This window comes from Puma concolor, chromosome A1, assembly GCF_028749965.1.
Source record: "Puma concolor isolate L17-30 chromosome A1, mPumCon1.1.hap2, whole genome shotgun sequence".
NCBI classification, from domain to species: domain Eukaryota; kingdom Metazoa; phylum Chordata; class Mammalia; order Carnivora; family Felidae; genus Puma; species Puma concolor.
The window spans coordinates 29,413,034-29,430,776 of NC_141667.1; the positions used below are offsets into that span (position 1 = coordinate 29,413,034).

The window sequence follows — 17,743 nt, forward strand, 5'->3', positions numbered from 1 at the left end:
GTAATTGCCTTTCTCTAACTGACTTATTTCACTTAGCATAAAACCCTCTAGGTCCATCCATGCTGTCACAAATGGCAAGGTTTCATTTGTCATCTATTTAATGTAGAAATTTCTTCAATTTCATTTAAAGTTGTTGCTTTCTGCCTTCTGTTTTTAGTAATCATGACTAAATTATATCACTAATTAGAGATACATTTTCTGCCTTCTTTATCACATAAAAGTATCCATTATTCATTTCCATATTGCTTCAAACTTGGTATATAGCAAAAGAAAAAATCTTATGTATAGTGTAAGTCTTATTACTATGTTAAAATAAACATATTTACACTTTACATTCTGTAAAGAATGTATGTTTAGGATTCCTTTGAAGAATAACTTTTACTTTTAATACTTTAAAAAATTATACATTTTACCACGCTCCAAAAAAAATAAGATCCCTAGTGACTCGCATGTCACACATAGCAGGTACACAATATATTTTTACTGAATAAACTTAAAATTACATTAATCAAAATAATTATAACTGAAAAAGATTGGCCAAAGCATGCTGCTGAATCAAGCTTTGTTCTTTTCAGTACTACCTGAGTTAATGATTGGCTAAAACAGAGATATCTTCTTTAATTAAGACAAACATTTCTCATCATAATTAAACTTCTTATGAAAAGACAGGACAACGAACAGAATTCCAGAATACATGGAACTCTCAGTAAACTAGGGAATCAACTACATGATCTTCAAAGGGTCACATGGTTCTGGTAGCAGCAAAGTGGGACAGATTCATCTCTAATTTTCCACTCCTAATTCATTTACATCTAGAAAAATGCAAAGGCAAGTTCTAAATGACAATGAAGAATTAAATTAACGTTACATTATGGCAGTCATTTTACAGCTGGTAACTAATGTCACACAAAAAGTTTTGAAACAAAATTCTGACAATATAAGCCTAAGTTATACTCAACACCCACAAAACAGATTTCATCAGTAATAAAATACTATTATTTTTATACTAATGAGGAACTTTATTAACCTTAATATTTGCTAATAATGGTTACAAATCTTAAACTGTCAATATACTTGACATACGATGTTGCGTAAGGGATACAATTAGCACCAAGTAGTATTCCTGCCCAACATGTTTAGCATGAATCTCATCATGCATAGGAAAAAAATCATACAAATCTAAAACAAGGGATATTCTACAAACCAACTGGGTTAGACTATTCCAAAATATTAATATCATGAATGAAAAAACAGTGGTGGGACTGAGGAACTGTTCTTAATTCTGAAGGGCCATGATGGCCAATGCAATGCATAATCCTTAACTAGATCCTGGATAAAAATAAGCAAACAAATCTACCTTAAGGGACACTATTAAGATAATTAGTAGGGAAGTTGTGATATGGACTGTCTATAAAAGTTTGTAAAAACTGCAAATGTATGCCTAGTATATCATTCTCTTAAACATTTATAAAGCCACCTATATGATAGATTAAAGGCTCTGCAGTAACAGGACCCAAATAACTTTTTGTTTAATCTAGGGTTTCACAAACTTTTTTGGTCATAGAACCTTCTTTCCCCTTAACACGTATTATAAATGTGTGAGAGGGTTTGGGAAATATTTCATTTAATAATTCACTTCTATTACTTCTACCACCTTAATTATTCGTAATTCTTAAGTTATAGAAATTGAATAAATATCTAAAAAATACTAAAACATTAAATTCCAAACTCAAACTCAAGATCACAGGTTTAAAAGTACCTGGATGATAGACTCTCCCCAATGAAGACTTCATTTAGTGCCCTCACTGGCAAAAGCTGGGGTCCTGAAGCCTCAGGTCCTGAAGGTGATGAAAAAAATTTTTTCAAGACAACTTGTTTAAATCTTAGAAACGTTAGGATTTCAATTTTATGAGACATTACAATGTTCACACTTTTCACTATAATCCATACTTTAACATTATTAACATATAAATAAAATATTTATTTAAAGTGTTCATAATAGGGGCGCCTGGATGGCTCAGTCAGTTCAGCATCCAGCTTCAGCTCAGGTCATGATCTCACCACTCGTGGGTTCAAGCCCCGTGTCAGCTCTGTGTTGACAGTGTGGCGTCTGCTTCAGATTCTGTCTCTCTCTGACCCTCCCCCGCTTACTCATGCTCATTTGACTCTCTCATGCTCACTCGCTCGCTCTCTCAAAAATAAATAAAACATGAAAAAACTGGGGCGCCTGGGTGGCTCAGTCGGTTAAGCATCTGACTTCAGCTCAGGTCATGATCACAGGGTCCGTGGATTTGAGCCCCGCATCAGGCTCTGTGCTGACAGCCTGGGGCCTGCTTCAGATTCGGTGTCCCCCCCTCCCCTCTCGGCCCCTCCCCCACTCACGCTCTCAAAAAATATTTTGTCTCTCAAAAATAAATAAATGCGAAAAAAATTATAAAAAAATAAAAAACAAAAATATTAAAAAATAAATAAAATGTTCATAATATGAACCTCAAAGTCACCTAACATTGCTGCAATGAAGCCTCTAGCTCTCCAAAATAAGCCTTAATTCTTCTTGAAACAATTTTTCAAGACCGAGAAAATACATATTTATTCTTCTCATAAGATTTTTGTTGTCACATTTAATTTCTCTCTAAAAGCTTCAGAGGTAGAAATGATCAAGTACTTCCAGAGGAGAGCCACTTTGAAGTTAAGTGGCAAATTACACCCATGGCTCATACTGGAAACCAAATCAGTTATTATTAGAGATCAGATTTCTTTTTTTTTAAATAGAAAACTTCAAGAGTGTTTCTAGCAATAGTAGTCCTGAAGGAACACTGCCACATCTCCTTTCATGACTTCTGAAAAATGTCATCTTTTTTTTCTTTTTTATTCTATAAGGCTATATGCACAGTTTATGTAATCTGCCTTGATGATATTTAAACCTCACTTCATCACAAAATCCTCCAAAGGATTCCCACTGCTTTCTCAATTAAAATTGCAATTGTCACCTTCAAATGGTTTCTTTTACTTGTCTTTTATCAGTCTCCCAACTGGAAATGCGAACCTCATCTTCTCAATGTCACCAAAAGCAGATTCATTGCACCCAACTCTCGCTGGGCAAGCACTGTGGAACAAGTTCCCTTCTCTGTCTCCTCCATGCTTTCTCCTAAGTCAAAGCTTGAAAGTCTACCTGGACTGTGGTAACTAGCCTCTAACAGGGTCCCCAGTGAATCCTGCCTCCAGGTATTCACATTCTTGTGTAACTCTCTGATAGCATATTAGGTTTGGTCTATGTGACCAAATAGGGTACGATACAAGTGATGGTACGACACTTCAGAGATTTGGTTTAAAAAGCCACCCTGGCTTCCTTCCACCTCAGCCTCTTTTCTCAGATCACTTGGCTTCTGGGGGGTTGGGGGGATGGGGAGAGACTTCATGAGCAGTCCAATAAAGAGGCCTACATAGTGAGGAACTAAAGCCTCCCGCTAACAGTTATGTGAGGAGCTGAGAAGCACATCTTCCAGTCCCAGATGTCTTCAGATACTGCTGTCCTGGATGACAGCTTGATCCTCCTCCCAAAAGACTCTAAACCAGAACTAACAATCTAACCTGTTCTTGGATTCTTGACCTTCACAATCTCTGAAATCATAAATATTTGTGTTTTAAGATGCTAAATTTGGGGGTGATTCGTTATGCAGTAATAAATATCTAATACACACTAAACACCTCATATACTAATAAAATCTCTACCACTGTCACCAACACAACCACTGATCTAATATTCTCCTGACTTGCTACCCTATTATATTCCTGTTTATATGTTTATTAGACACTAATTACACGTATCTCATTTCTTTTGGATTCAACAGTCTATGGGGGACCCAATGATGCTTTTGAATATAACAAGTTGTCATAGAATGCCAAAGACCATAAGAAAACTTGTTATCTGATTAAACTGTACAATGGGCTAACGTGATCAGCTCAATCTCATAATATAGCTGAAAAAACTTGACACAAAAAGGTATATCAAAAAATTTGATATGTTTAATCAAATTCACATTAAAGATTATAAAACCTAACTTTTGAAACAAACACACACAACACTAGAATTTTTTTTTTTCTCTGTAATCTTTGGTTCTAAATTAGAAAGCTAGGGGAGCCTGGGTGGCTCAGTCAGTTGAGCATCTGACTCTTGATTTTGGTTCAGGTCATGAACCCAGGGTCATGAAATCAAGTCTGGCATAGAGCTCTGTGCTGAGTGTGGAGCTTGCTTAGGATTCTGTCTCTCTCTCTCTCTTTCTCTCTCTCGCTCTCCCTCTGCCCCTCTCCTCCACTCATGCTCTCTCTAAAAAAATTTTTTTTTAATTTACAACAGACAACATGGATGGAACTAGAGGGTATTATGCTAAGCGAAATAAGTCAGTGAAAGAAAGTATATGATTTCACTCATGTGGCATTTGAGAAACTCGACAGATGAACATACGGGATGGGAAGGAAAAATAAGATATAAACAGAGAGGGAGGCAAACCATAAGAGACTCTAAAATACACAGAACAAACTGAGGGTTGCTGGAGGGGAGGTGGGTAGGGGGACGGGTTAAATGGGTGATTGGCATTAAAGAGGGCACTTTTTGGCATGAGTACTGGGTATCCTATGTAAGAGATGAATCACTGAGTTCTACTTCTGAAGCCAAGACTATACTGATGTTAGCTAATTTGAATTTAAATTAAAAAAAAAATTAAAACACATAAATATAAATATATTATTAGAAAGCTAAATCCAGGATAAAACATAGTAGCATATTTATACTCTCAAATCTACTCCAATATTTCAAAATTCCTAATGGCACCCACCTAAGAAATGTTCCCTACCAACTTGCTAAGAATTTAAATAGAAAAAAATGAGATACAATTTGAAATCTTCCTAAATTTTTTCTCATAAAGCTATAAAAATAACAAAACTCACAAAAAAGCCCTCTAAAATAGTGCCTAGACACAGTTAAATATCATATAATTGCTTCTAACAAAAATAATTATTACAATAAGCATAGTAATTTCCAGTGTTACTATTGAGAATTCTGAAACTATTCTGATTCCAGATTCTTTATATATAAAATAACCTACTTCAGCCACAATCACCACCACCACTTCCTCTCTGGAAGCTTTCAGGAGCTTTGTTTCATCCCTAATATTCTGACATACCTTGGTTTGAAATCTGTTACCATTACTTGTGAGTCCTTTCAATTCAAAGAATGGTGCCTACATTTTGAGAAATTCTCTTGTGTTTTTTTTATTTTGAACATTTTCTCTTCTTTTTCTAGAAAAACATTAATCAGATGTGAACATCCTGGATGTTACTTAGTTAATAACTATGTGATTTTGTTTCTATATATATTTAGTTTTACAAACTAAATGGTAAATCTGAGACAGGAATCTGAGCAATGAATCTCTGAATATCAATCTATAGCTTTCCTATAATGTAGCTGGTGAATTTCAGAGCCAAATCTTAAACATCTCTGGTGGTAGCAATAACTTCTTTTGGTGAGTGATAAAGTAAACCTTTTAGTTAAAAATTTAAATCTTACTGCAGTCTTTGAAAAACAGTAATAGGAATCCATATTCCTATTGAATCCATATGATTGAATCCATATGATTGGGTGGGGGGAGCATCTTTAAAACATGACATGAACACATAGTTTAAGAATATCCTAACCTATATAAACCTATAAATCACCATGGGGGTGCCTTGGGGGCTCAATTGGTTACACATCCCACTCTTGATTTTGGCTCAGGTCACAACCTCATGGTTTTGTGAGTTCAAGCCCTGTGCTGGGCTCTGTGTGCTGATGCTGGAAGCCTGCTTGGGAGTCTCCCTCTCTTTGCCCCTCTCCTGCTCGCACTCTGTCTCCCTCTCTCAAAATAAATAAATAAACTGAAAAATAAAAAGCTTTAAATCACCATGAAAAACTCTGAGAACAATGACCATAAATAAACATCAGGTACCACGACAAGACAGAGACAAAACAGATATTTAAAGGTAGCTTTTCCTGGTAAGTTTAGCCAAGAAATGAAACACAGGACAAAAAAATATGTTTTCCTGGAGTCCGTAGATATCTACTATATCTCTTGGGATCTTCTTGTATCATAAAAATCTTATAGTTACTGGAAAAAGTGGGAAAATATGGTTAAATTATAACCCACAAATTAACTCACAACTGAGAATTCACCTGAACACTCATAACAAAAAACTGCGTATCACCTTATGCTAATATTCTCTTAGCAGTTTACAGAGATTGAAACACAAATCTTAAGGCTAAGATGCAAAATTTCTCAACAAAAAGGTTTTAAATCAATGAGCATAACTGTGGTGAATACATTTAAATACAACTATACAAGTGTATAATTATGATGAAATCTACATACTAGCTCGTTTTATTTCTACTGCTTTCTTTTTCCTTTTTGACATTTCAAAGATTAAGGCCAAGAATCTGTCCTTAAATATCAACTATTCTCTTAGACGTTTATAATCCTTCCATAATCAACAAGTTTTCAATCCTAGATAACATTTCTTCTGGAAATATGCTTACTTCTTATTTCAGTATCTAGTCATTAAATTTTACACCTGAAGTAGTTCACTGTATTTTCTTAAGTATGGTCAGTGGCACTAAAATCCTCAAATAATTATAAATTATTACTTCTAGAAATTAGAAATCAAAGGAACTCTAAGTTAAATATTGCTCCAAACACATCTAATTCCCAATCCACCTACTTTCATCATGAACTCTTTCAATGTTGAAGGCTCTGCTATGTTGATTCAAACTCAGCTGCTGTTCGTGAAGGTCCACGGGAACAGGGTTTATGCCAGTCCCTTCAAGGTACAATCTGATTCGTTGCCTCCATAACCACCTTAGAAGAGTGAAGGAAAATCAAATTAATTTAAGATAGAATAAAGTATTTTTAGAATTAGATATAATTTCACCAAATTAAAAAAATAAAAATATTAAAAAACTAGTTATCCCATGAACAAATTATACCAGAAACATCCAAAACCCACAGGTTCCTACTCAAAGACAAATTTAGAGATTAGGTCTCTCAATTATAACAGAAATATCTAATGTATTTATATAGAATCTCACACATAACTGAATTAAAGCCTAATTCTTTATCATATATCCATTAAATCTAAGATACTGAGTTAGATATAGTTGCATTTTGCTCATACAAAAACATAACATGAAGAAAAGAAAGCACTCTGAAATTAAAATAATACTGTGTTCTGGTGGTCAGATTAGACAAAATTCCCTCCCCTAAAATTCTGTAATGATGATTTTTTTTAATAATAAAAAAGAAATCAATGACAAATATTGTAACATTTAAGATTATACCTAAAACTTAAACATTTTTGATAAAAGGAAAAAAAATCAGGTAAAATTAATTTCAAAACCAAAAACTGATGTGTCAAAAAGTTAGTGGGACAGATTCTGCTAGATTAGCATATAAAAATATACTCCCATTTGGTAGCTATAAACTGGTCATCTGTAGAGGTGCCAAACTTCTGAAATCAATAGAAACTGGAATCATTATTAATGATTCCACAAGTCAAGAAGACTTAATACAATTTCACAAAAACCAGAGAAAAAGCTTTCTCCAACAATAAAAATCTAGTCTAAATCAGGAAATAAAAAAGTAGTCCAACTTGGCTCACTCTACTATCATCACCAACCCCATCTCAGTTCCTCCCCCCATCCTTCTTTTTTCAGGACAGCCTGGCCTCCGAACACAGTAAGTGAAAAAAAATATGAAAAAACATCCCCCTGCTTAAGATACACTTAATATGTAAAATAAAGACATCAGGAACCTTCAGCATAGTGGAGTAAATCCAACCCTCAGCCATTCCGGATGGGAGATGAGGATAAAAAATATAAAATCTCAGAATTTGAGCACTTAATTTTAGCCAACAGTTTTAACTATCTTTCTACCAAACTGCTAAGAACACAGAACCAGGTTTAAAAAGTAGAAATGTGGCCTCTATCTCACTGATGGAGAAAACCCCTCCACGTGCAATTATGTTACAGGCCAAGGGCACTTGTCAGGGTTTCTGGACAGTTCCACCTGGACTAGAAGAAAGTAAGGTAGAGATGTTTGTGACTCAGCTAGTTTATTACTTTTTATGGCTACTGTTGTAACTACGGACTAAGCCAAATATTATCTAACTTGTACTGTTCAATAGCGTTTTTAATAGCACATATTTATTAAGATTATTTGTAAAACAACTGTAAGAAATTCCTACCTGAACTCACCACGATAGAACTTCTGTAAGGCTTCTGGAAAGGAATGTGTATATCGAACAGGAAGACATAAATGACCCTCAGACCTTTAAGAGATTTGGAGTGGTGTAAAGGGAAGAAAGAGGAAAAAAAAATTTAATTCAAAAGGTATCACTAAGCTATAAAAATCAGACATAAAATTTTGTAAATTTTTATTCTATACTTCATTTTTTTGCTACAAAGTTTTCTGTATTTTCAATAAGACAGAAAGCCCAAACAGAAAGACCAAAGTGATTTTACATACAGTTTTAATGCCATGATACACAAAACTAAAGTTTCCACATTACAGTGAAACTAAAAAATAACAGCAAATGTGCCACTGATTTCATTTCCCTATAAAATTATCTGATGGTATAGTGACATTTGTATCCTACTTTTATAATATTTATCTATTAACTTTAGGCAAGTCATTTTAGCATCAGCTTCCTCATCTCTAAAAGGGTGATAGAACCACCAATCTCAAAAGGTTATTCTGAGGAATCAAACTATTTATGGTTCAAAAGTGAACCATAAATCTTTTAAATGTCATTTAAGATATTCCAAGTCATAAAGAGAAATCGTAAAGCTTAATCCAATGCAATCCTTCATTTATTAAAAAAATATAGAAGAATTAACTCCTTTTCAAGGCGTTAAAAGCTTGATGTATGGGGCGCCTGGGTGGCTCAGTTGGTTGAGTGTCTGACTTTGGCTCAGGTCATGATCTTGTGGTTCATGAGTTCAAGTCCTATGTCAGACTCTGTGCTGACAGCTCGGAGCCTAGAGACCACTTTAGATTCTATGTCTCCCTCTCTCTTTGTCCCTCTCCCACTCTTTCTCTCAAAAATAAACATTAAAAAAAAGAGCTTGATGCAGAAAACAATTTTTTTTTAAAAAATTGCAAATTACAAAGTGTTAAGATTGCCTATAGTTGCTATAGAAAGATGAGATAATATGGCACCTAACATGAGAAAAGGTGTCCAGAAAGCTCAATCATCATTACATGATGCGTTGATCTTGAAGGAAATATTGAGAGTAGGCTTTGCAAAACAAACTCTTCATAATAACTACATTAAGTGTGAAGAGCAGAGAAAACCTTTTCACAAAGTCGTGACTAGTCAATTTCTTTATCTGAGTGGATCAACACTGAAATTAAGACACTTAGGCCTTGCCTTTAATTTCTATACTCCCTGCAACACTTTACACAGTGCTAAGTATATAAAAGGTATCAACAGTCATTTGATAGAACAATACCAGCTAGGTCAACTGGAGGTCTAAAACATCCTGGAGAGAACAATCTCTCATGAGGTTATAGTCAGATATCAGCTAGGGCTATGAGCATCTGAATCAGGTCTGACTTGGCCTGAAGGATTCATTTTCAGTGTGGCTCACTCACAGGGCTCGCAAATTGTGTGAGCTATTGGCAAGACACCTCAATTCTTCTGCACGTGAGCCTCTCCATAGGGCTGCTTGACTATCTTCACATCATGCTGGCTGACTTACCCCAGAATGTACAATCCAAAAGACCAAAACAGAAGCTGGAATACCATTTATGACCTGGCCTTAGAATCTACACACTGTCATACCACATTCCATAGGCCAGTCCTGATTGAATACAGAAGGGGAGAGGTAACCACATAAAGGTGTAAATGCTAGGCAGCTATCTTGTAGGCTAGCTACTACATGTCGTATACCCTATTTTAATTATTAAGCATTCAAATGTCATTATTATTTAAAAGTTCAGTAGACGATTGCAGAATACAAACGAGACAAACCGAAGTTATATATTTAATTTACATGTGAGTGACCATGTGAGTGAACCATCTTAGAAGGGTATCTCCGAGCCCAAGTCAAGCCTCCAAGTGCCTGCAGCCCCACCTGACATGTAACTATAACCTTATGAGGAGAGATCTCAAGCCAAACCACCCATCCAAGCCACTCCTGAATTCCAGATACACGGAAACCAGGAGAGATAATAAATTATTTTTACTACTTAAGCCTTTAAGTTCTGGTTTGATTTGTTATGCAGCATTTGATAACTAATAGAGGAAAGGAAACTTAAGTTGAATATTAACTTCTAGGATTAAGGCTTGTGAGTCACCACAGTGCTTAAGAAAAAGAAGTCAGACAACCTGAATTACCGAACAAGCTAGGAGGCTTAATACATTTCTCGCCTGTAGACAAGAAGAGAAACCAAAGGACTTCTAAAGCCTATTATTCTAGGTAGAAATTAGAGAAGCAGTAGTGTCTGTTTACCAGTTTCAAAATCTCCACAAGCTTATGACTATTAAGCCAGGTTTTTAAAGGAAAATATGTCTCAACAAACTGTATGAAATGTGACCACTAAAGAATCTCTTAACGATATAAAAATATGCCATAAGAATTTCTAAAATATACATGCATCAACACTGAAAGCAGTCAAAAAAATATTTACTGAACCAATGATCTCAATAACTTATGCTCAAGAAATTTTTACTCAGCTAGGTTGGGGTCCTAGCCCTATTCCCTAAAAGCATTTAATTAATCATTCAGTTCAAAGGTTTACTGTCTATGGACTATGTATAATACTATAAAAGCAATAGAAAAATTAAAATACAAAGTCCTATGCTCAAGAAATGTATAGTCTAATGGAGGAGACAAACAACCAAGCAGAAAACGATATGAAAGGATAAGCATTCTCTACAGGGAATTATAGTCAGAGCCCACAAGATGCACCAGAGTCATGAATGAACAATTATACAACTACACAACTCAGTATGTGGTATAAGGGCATTCTGGACAAAAGCGCATATATAGACATGAAAAGAATATGGGCCTTTTGGAGAACTCTTTCACTTATTCTTTCAAATCCTACTGTCTTAAATATCAACAAAGCTCCTCACCAGAGGAAAAGCCTCCACCCATGGTGTCAGCAGATGCTCAGATCGAACATTTGCACTTAAGAACGGCCGTCAGAGTGGGCAGTAGAGGAACTGGTGAGGATGGTTAAAGGTACAAACTTCCACTTATAAGACCGTAAGTACTGGGGATGTAATGGACAACAGGATGACTATAGTTAACACTGCTGTATAGTATATCTGAAAGTTATAAAAAGAGTAGATCCTAAGAGTTCTCATCACAAAAAAAAAGCCCTTTTTTGTCATGTCTATATGAGATAAGTAAATTTACTGTAGCAATCATTTCACATTATGTATAAGTCATTATGCGTTACACCTTAAATTTATGCAGTCTGCATGTCAATTATATCTCAACAAAACTGGGAGAAAAGATGCAATTCAAAAAAAAAAAAAAAAGAAACAGCCTTAGGAAGAATCCTAGGCTGTTCCTAGAGGTGTTGTTTTTGTTGTTGTTTTGTTTTTTACTGAAGAGCATACAGTAAATGAGGATAAACTAAAAAGCAAATAGGCAACAGATGGTGAAAGATCATACTATTATACTAAGAAATTTGCAATGTATCCTAAAAGTCATGGGAAAGCCTAAAAGACTCTAATTTAGGAGTGGATACACTATTTGTACTTTGGAGTAACATGAAGACAAAGTGTAATGGATGGGTTGGAAAGAGCAAGACTGGGAGCTACTGTGGTAATTTAAACAACAAACTATAAATGCCTACACAGTGTTCATTACCAGTGACGATGGCAAGAGATGGACTCAAAGGTAAGATCCCAAGAACTCAGAATTAGATCCATAGACCAGTGTGGTAAGGTGGGGATGGGGTGGGGGGGTGGATGAGGGACAGGTGGTCACAGCTTTAGCACAGGTTATGACTCCATTCATCAAGTATGGTAGGGGAGGGCAAAGGAGATAGGTTCGTTTGCAGGCATGTTACTTTTTTTTTTTTTTTTTTAAATAGGCTCCATACCCAATGTGAGGCTTAAACTCATGACTCTGAGATTAAGACTCACACGGGGCACCTGGGTGGGTCAGTTGGTTAAGTACCCGACTCTTGATTTCAGCTCAGGTCATGATCACACCGTTCATGAGTTCGAGCCCCATGTCAGACTCCACACTGATGGTGCGGAGCCTGCTCAGGATTCTCTGTCTCCCTCTCTTTCCCTTCCTCCTTCCCTCTCTTTCTTTCTTTCTGTCTCTCTCTCTCTCTCTCTCAAAGATAAACATTAAAAAAAAAAAAAAAGCCACATGCTCTACAGACTGAGCCAGCCAGGCGCTCAGACATGTTACATTTTTAATGCCAATGGATACATTCAAGTAGAGGGTAGAATGGCTCAAATAAGAGAAAAATAACAGGAGAAAAGGACAAAGAATAATCAGGAACCAGAAAACGTAGAGTCTTACATATCACAGCGAAGGAGACCAACTGTTCCAGTTTGCCTGGGACTGACAATTTTCCCAGGACATAGAACTTTTGGTGCTAAAACTAGAAAAGTCCTTGGCAAACCAGGATGAGTTGGTCACCCTAGCCAGAATAAAGAATTAGATTGTACTCTGAGTTAGATAAGGGAGCCACCATAAGATTTGGAGCAGAGAAGTCACTCTGGCTGCAGTGGGAAGAGAATATAAATACGGGTAAGAGTGGAAACAAGATCAATGTTAGATATAAATATTTTGGAGTCCACGATCTAAGTTCAACCAGAGATATTAATCAGCTATTCTGGAGACATTATAAAGAGTGAAAGAGAGGGGCGCCTGGGTGGCTCAGTCGGTTGAGTGTCCAAATTCAGTTCATGGTCTCGCAGTGAGTTTGAGCCCCAGGTCGGGCTCTGTGATGACAGCTCAGAGCCTGGAGCCTGCTTCGGATTCTGTGTCTCCTTCTCTCTCTGCCCCTCCCCCACTTGTACTCTGTCTCTATCAAAAATTAAAAAAAAAAAAGGAGTGAGAGAAAGATGGCCCAGAGGGTAATATATAAAAACACCACTATTTAAGCAGTGACTAAAATATAACATCCTTCAAAAGACACAAAGTAGTAGCCATCAGGATAGGAAGAAGGGGCAGGGGGGGAATGGCGGTCATAAGTGCCAAAGAAGTACAGATGCATTAAAGGAGAAGTCAGCACCAAAAATTTCCCAGAAATCAAGTTAGACAAGGACTAAAATTTCCAGTAAGTTCAATAACCAGGACATCACTAGTAAGACAAAAAGAATGTCAATGAACTGGTGGGAGCAAATCCAGAAAAGCTAGCAAAGGTTTAAAAACAACTGAAGTAAGTAAGTGGAGATACCAAGCTTGGGGGTAAAGAGGAAGAAAAAGAATAATAATCAAGAGAAAGGCACAGGGTAAAGAATTTATTAAATTTTCTTAAAAGATGACAGTCTTGAGCAAGGTTTAGCCTAAGAGGAACCATGTGCAAAGGGAGAAAAGGAAAGAAAGGGAACAGAACAAGGTTTTTATTTTAAGCCAAGGAAAAGGTAAAGAAGTTCTTATCCAATGACTTCCATTTCCTCTATCAGGTAAAGGAGAAGGCTAATGCTGAAGGAGGAAGGGTAGGAAAAGCAGGGAATATATACAGGTTAAATAGCTTGAAGAAGCTACCACACAGAATGGGGAAGAGAGAGGACCTGAGCCACACAGAAAATTTTGGGTCCAGTTCTAAGTGCTAGAAACTACAAATTGGAAGTAAGTTGGGGCGCAAACTAGGCCACAAAGCTTAAGTTTCTATTTTTTTACCCAAATGGCCTCAGCAGTGCTGATGGAGGAATAAAAAGGATGATCGACAGAGGTAGGATTGAGCAGAAAGACAATGGTACAAAATGTCTACGAAATTTGTCAAGCAAATGAATGAAGTGAGGGAAAATTAATTGAAGAAAATAGAGGGGTTCAATGCACTGAAAACCAAAGGGCAGACTTAGCAGAATTGAAGGAATAAGACTGCTATTAAAGATAGGAGACTGCGGTCAGAGTGGAATTAAGATTTGCGAGATGGGGCAATTCTAGATGATCATCAAGTCCAGGTATGGTCATACTGTGGGTGGCTGGAATAGAATGATGCTAAATGTCAGTGAAGCTGAGGAAAGAAAAAAAGAAGTGATGACAGGGTTTGGTCTCTTCATTAAATTGATGAAGTCACCCAGAAAATCAGTGGAGATATAACCAAGAATGGAGATGAGAGACATAAGAAAGGTAGAAGATGGGACATTAACTCATCCCTCTTCAGCAATACTGAAGGACACCAATACTCACCTAGGTCAAGGGCTCAGGTCTATCCTGCCACAGATCCTACTCCCAGACTACCTGGGAAGTCAAATGTGAGGACCTGTCCATCCCATATCATAATTTTCTACCACCAATGGCAGCTAAATGCATATATATTTCTCATGCCTGAGCTATAAGCAAGAGCTAGATCCTTGGAAACAACTTGTACTAAAGAAGAAAAATTATACTAAAAGTAGAAATGAATTCTACGTGCCTGAATTTCATCTCTAAAATGTTTTTGGAACATGATTCTAATATTCATGATAACCAGGAACAATGATGCTTTCACTTAAACATCATGCACCACAGTAAACTCTCTGCAGCAACAGAGCACAGCAATGTGACTACGGTAGAGGAAATAAAGACCTTCCAAAATTTAAGATTTATCAGAAATAGATACTAAGCAGAGCAAAGCATAACTGTATGTACAACACACACACACACACACACACACACACACACAGCAAATAAAGAGAATGTGTTTTTCCTTACCGTTCTGGATCAGTGTTTACTCCAATAACTGGTTTAAGTCTGTCCAAGACTTTACTTGCCGCCAGAAGCATCGTGCCATCACCTACATAACCAGATTTGTTACAAAACTAGTTTTTAACATCATTCTGAACACAAGTACTTTTATTTTAACAATCTCACTCCCACCCCATCCTGTTGACCACCAGAGGCCTCTCCACTGCCTTTCTACCCACCAGCCCTAACCCAGGATTTCTCAACAGTGGCAAGACTGACATTTTAGGCCAGATAATTCTTTGTTGTGGGGGGCTGTCCTGTGCAAAACAGGATGTTCAGCAGTATCCATGGCCTCTACATGCTAGATGCCCAGTAGTAGCCTCCAATTGGGAACTACTGCTCTAATCCTATCACTTCTATTAGCCAATTCTTTTTCTTTCTGTCATAACATCAATCCAAACTCATAAAATATTTTAATGAGAATATATCTAACAAAGTGTCCGGTGTAGATTTTTCGAACAAATGCTATCAATTTAAAGCTTTAGAAAGAATGTTCACTAACTTAATAATAAAGCTCAGGAAAAAATAGGTATAAGTATATGAGAGTCAGAGTGGGATGAAATTTATCTAATCCTGTTAAACTCTTAAATAATTTCAACTTTTTTTAAAGACTAGTATAACTAAACCAAAATACAGTTACAACTCATTCTTTGAATCATATTTGAAGTTAAATATACCTTTAATATACATGGAACCTCACAATAACATCATTCACTAAAAAAGCAAAATGTTACATATAGCAGATCTTTTTAAATCTTATCCTAAAAATCTAAAAATGCATCTTGTGGTAGGATTCTGAAGCCTTCAATACAGCTAGACTACAGGGTATCTGGAAATGTATATTAAAGAGTATTTCTGTATTCCAATCTTTCCCTCTGTAAAACTATTACCTCCTGCAGCTATGACAGCATCTGCCCATCGAACAATTTCTTCATCATATTCTCTCCTCTTTACTAGGCGAACCTCAATTCCCTCATTCCTAAGATAAGAAAGTAAACGTTACATAAAATTTCCATTAATAATTTAAAGGATGTTTTCTGAGAGGCAAATTATTACAATGATGTAAAATAAACTTGTTTTATAAACAAATTCATGTTTAGCTTTGCAAGCTTAGCTTCATTTTAATTACAACAGCCAATTAACTATGGTAAGTCAAGATGCACAAGAGTAAACTGAAAGTTAATAATGATCCCAAATCTTTACATGCTTTAAAAACATCTTGTTACAGTCCCTGACAAATAGCAATATTGATAAATGAGAATTTCAATTCATTTTCTCTATTCCTGATGCTAAAATTCATTAATACAAAAATGTCCTAGAAGAGTCACATCTTGAGAGACTTTTAATTATAAAACAAAATAGTCATTACTTTAAATCCAAAATATTCATTCAGTTGTCAGACGCTGAAACAGTAACTAAAATACTTTCTACTTTGCATGTTCTCACACTGATTCTCTTATATAAACTTATTCACTGACTGCATTAATTGAATTAACTGAAGTTTCTATGATATTCAGACATTCAAATAATATTTTAATGAACACCCATATAATCTAGTATTGTTTAAAAAAACATTACATATACAGTTCAAGCATAATGTATACAGAATTGTCTCTGTGGAAAAAGCACTTCTCAGACCAAATATTAACTGAAAATCTGTGAAATTTTCAGAGTACAAAAATTTCCTTAGAAACACTACAATGTCAACTCCATTAACCATGATATAATTTTCTGAAAATTATTTTATAACGGAAATCTTTACTAAAAATCGCAGGATCATCTTCTAGTAAAAATAAAAATTAAAAGTCCTGAATACAAAAGCCCATCCAAGATCCAATCCCAATGACTCACCGTAAACTATCTAGAATATGCTCTACATTTTTGGTGTGAATATGATGCCGTTCAAGCAGTCCACTGTAGCTAGAGCCTTTCAATGCAAGCTATATCAAAATAAAACAAATTCTGTCTTATTACATGTCATATAGTACACAGTATAACATCTCTCTTTAAAAAACCCTATGTAAAAACCAAAAGATTTTTTTTTTGAAGGTATATTTGTAGGACTACAAGTTTAAACTGAACTAGAAAGCCTGACTTCAGAAAATTATAATTTGGTTTCAACACCAAATACAACATTAAGTTTCCTGAATCACGTAGTTAACAAGATCTCAAAATTTGCCTATTTGGGGCACCTGAGTGGTTCAGTCGGTTGAGCGTCCAACTTCAACACAGGTCACGATCTCACAGTTTGTGAGTTCAAGCCCCGTATTGGGCTCTGTGCTGACAGCTCGGAGCCTGGAGCCTGCTTAGGATTCTGTGTCTCCCTCTCTCTCTGCCCCAACCCACTCGTGCTCTCTCTCTCTCAAAAATAAATAAGCATTAAAAAAATTTTTTTGCTTACTTTACAACTAATTTTTTAAATGGATTTTTAACACATTGCATACGGCTACTCGAAGACCAAAGATAAACTAATCTTCTAATATTTTAGAAGGCAGTTAGATGACCTTTACTCCACTTGGATTTGCAGCTCTCTTCTGTTCAGATTTATAAACTCTATTTGGAATTTACCCCACACAATCCAAACAAAGGACTGGTTAGCTCACTGAAATTGGATAACATTTAGATATAAAGACATATGTCATTCAAGAATTATCTTTCCTAGTCCATTGGAGTGACATTTTATAATGTTACTACCATACCATTAATATTCTCCTTTTAAAGTATATGTCTTCTAAATAAAATAAAAGTAAATAAAATGTTGAGAGAGAAGTTTAGAAATATCTT

General features: G+C 35.8%; 1 protein-coding gene across 2 annotated transcripts in view; it reads right to left on the bottom strand.

The window, feature by feature from the left end:
* NADK2 (NAD kinase 2, mitochondrial) overlaps positions 1-17,743 on the bottom strand; it is a 47,838-nt gene that overhangs the window by 19,516 nt on the left and 10,579 nt on the right. For both annotated transcript variants that reach the window (XM_025924415.2, XM_025924416.2), the window contains exons 2-7: positions 16,811-16,899; positions 15,850-15,938; positions 14,927-15,008; positions 8,272-8,355; positions 6,751-6,887; positions 1,760-1,838 (exon numbers count right to left, since the gene is read on the bottom strand). In XM_025924415.2, the coding sequence (XP_025780200.2) occupies positions 1,760-1,838; positions 6,751-6,887; positions 8,272-8,355; positions 14,927-15,008; positions 15,850-15,938; positions 16,811-16,899 (560 nt within the window). The remainder of the gene's footprint in view (positions 1-1,759; positions 1,839-6,750; positions 6,888-8,271; positions 8,356-14,926; positions 15,009-15,849; positions 15,939-16,810; positions 16,900-17,743) is intronic.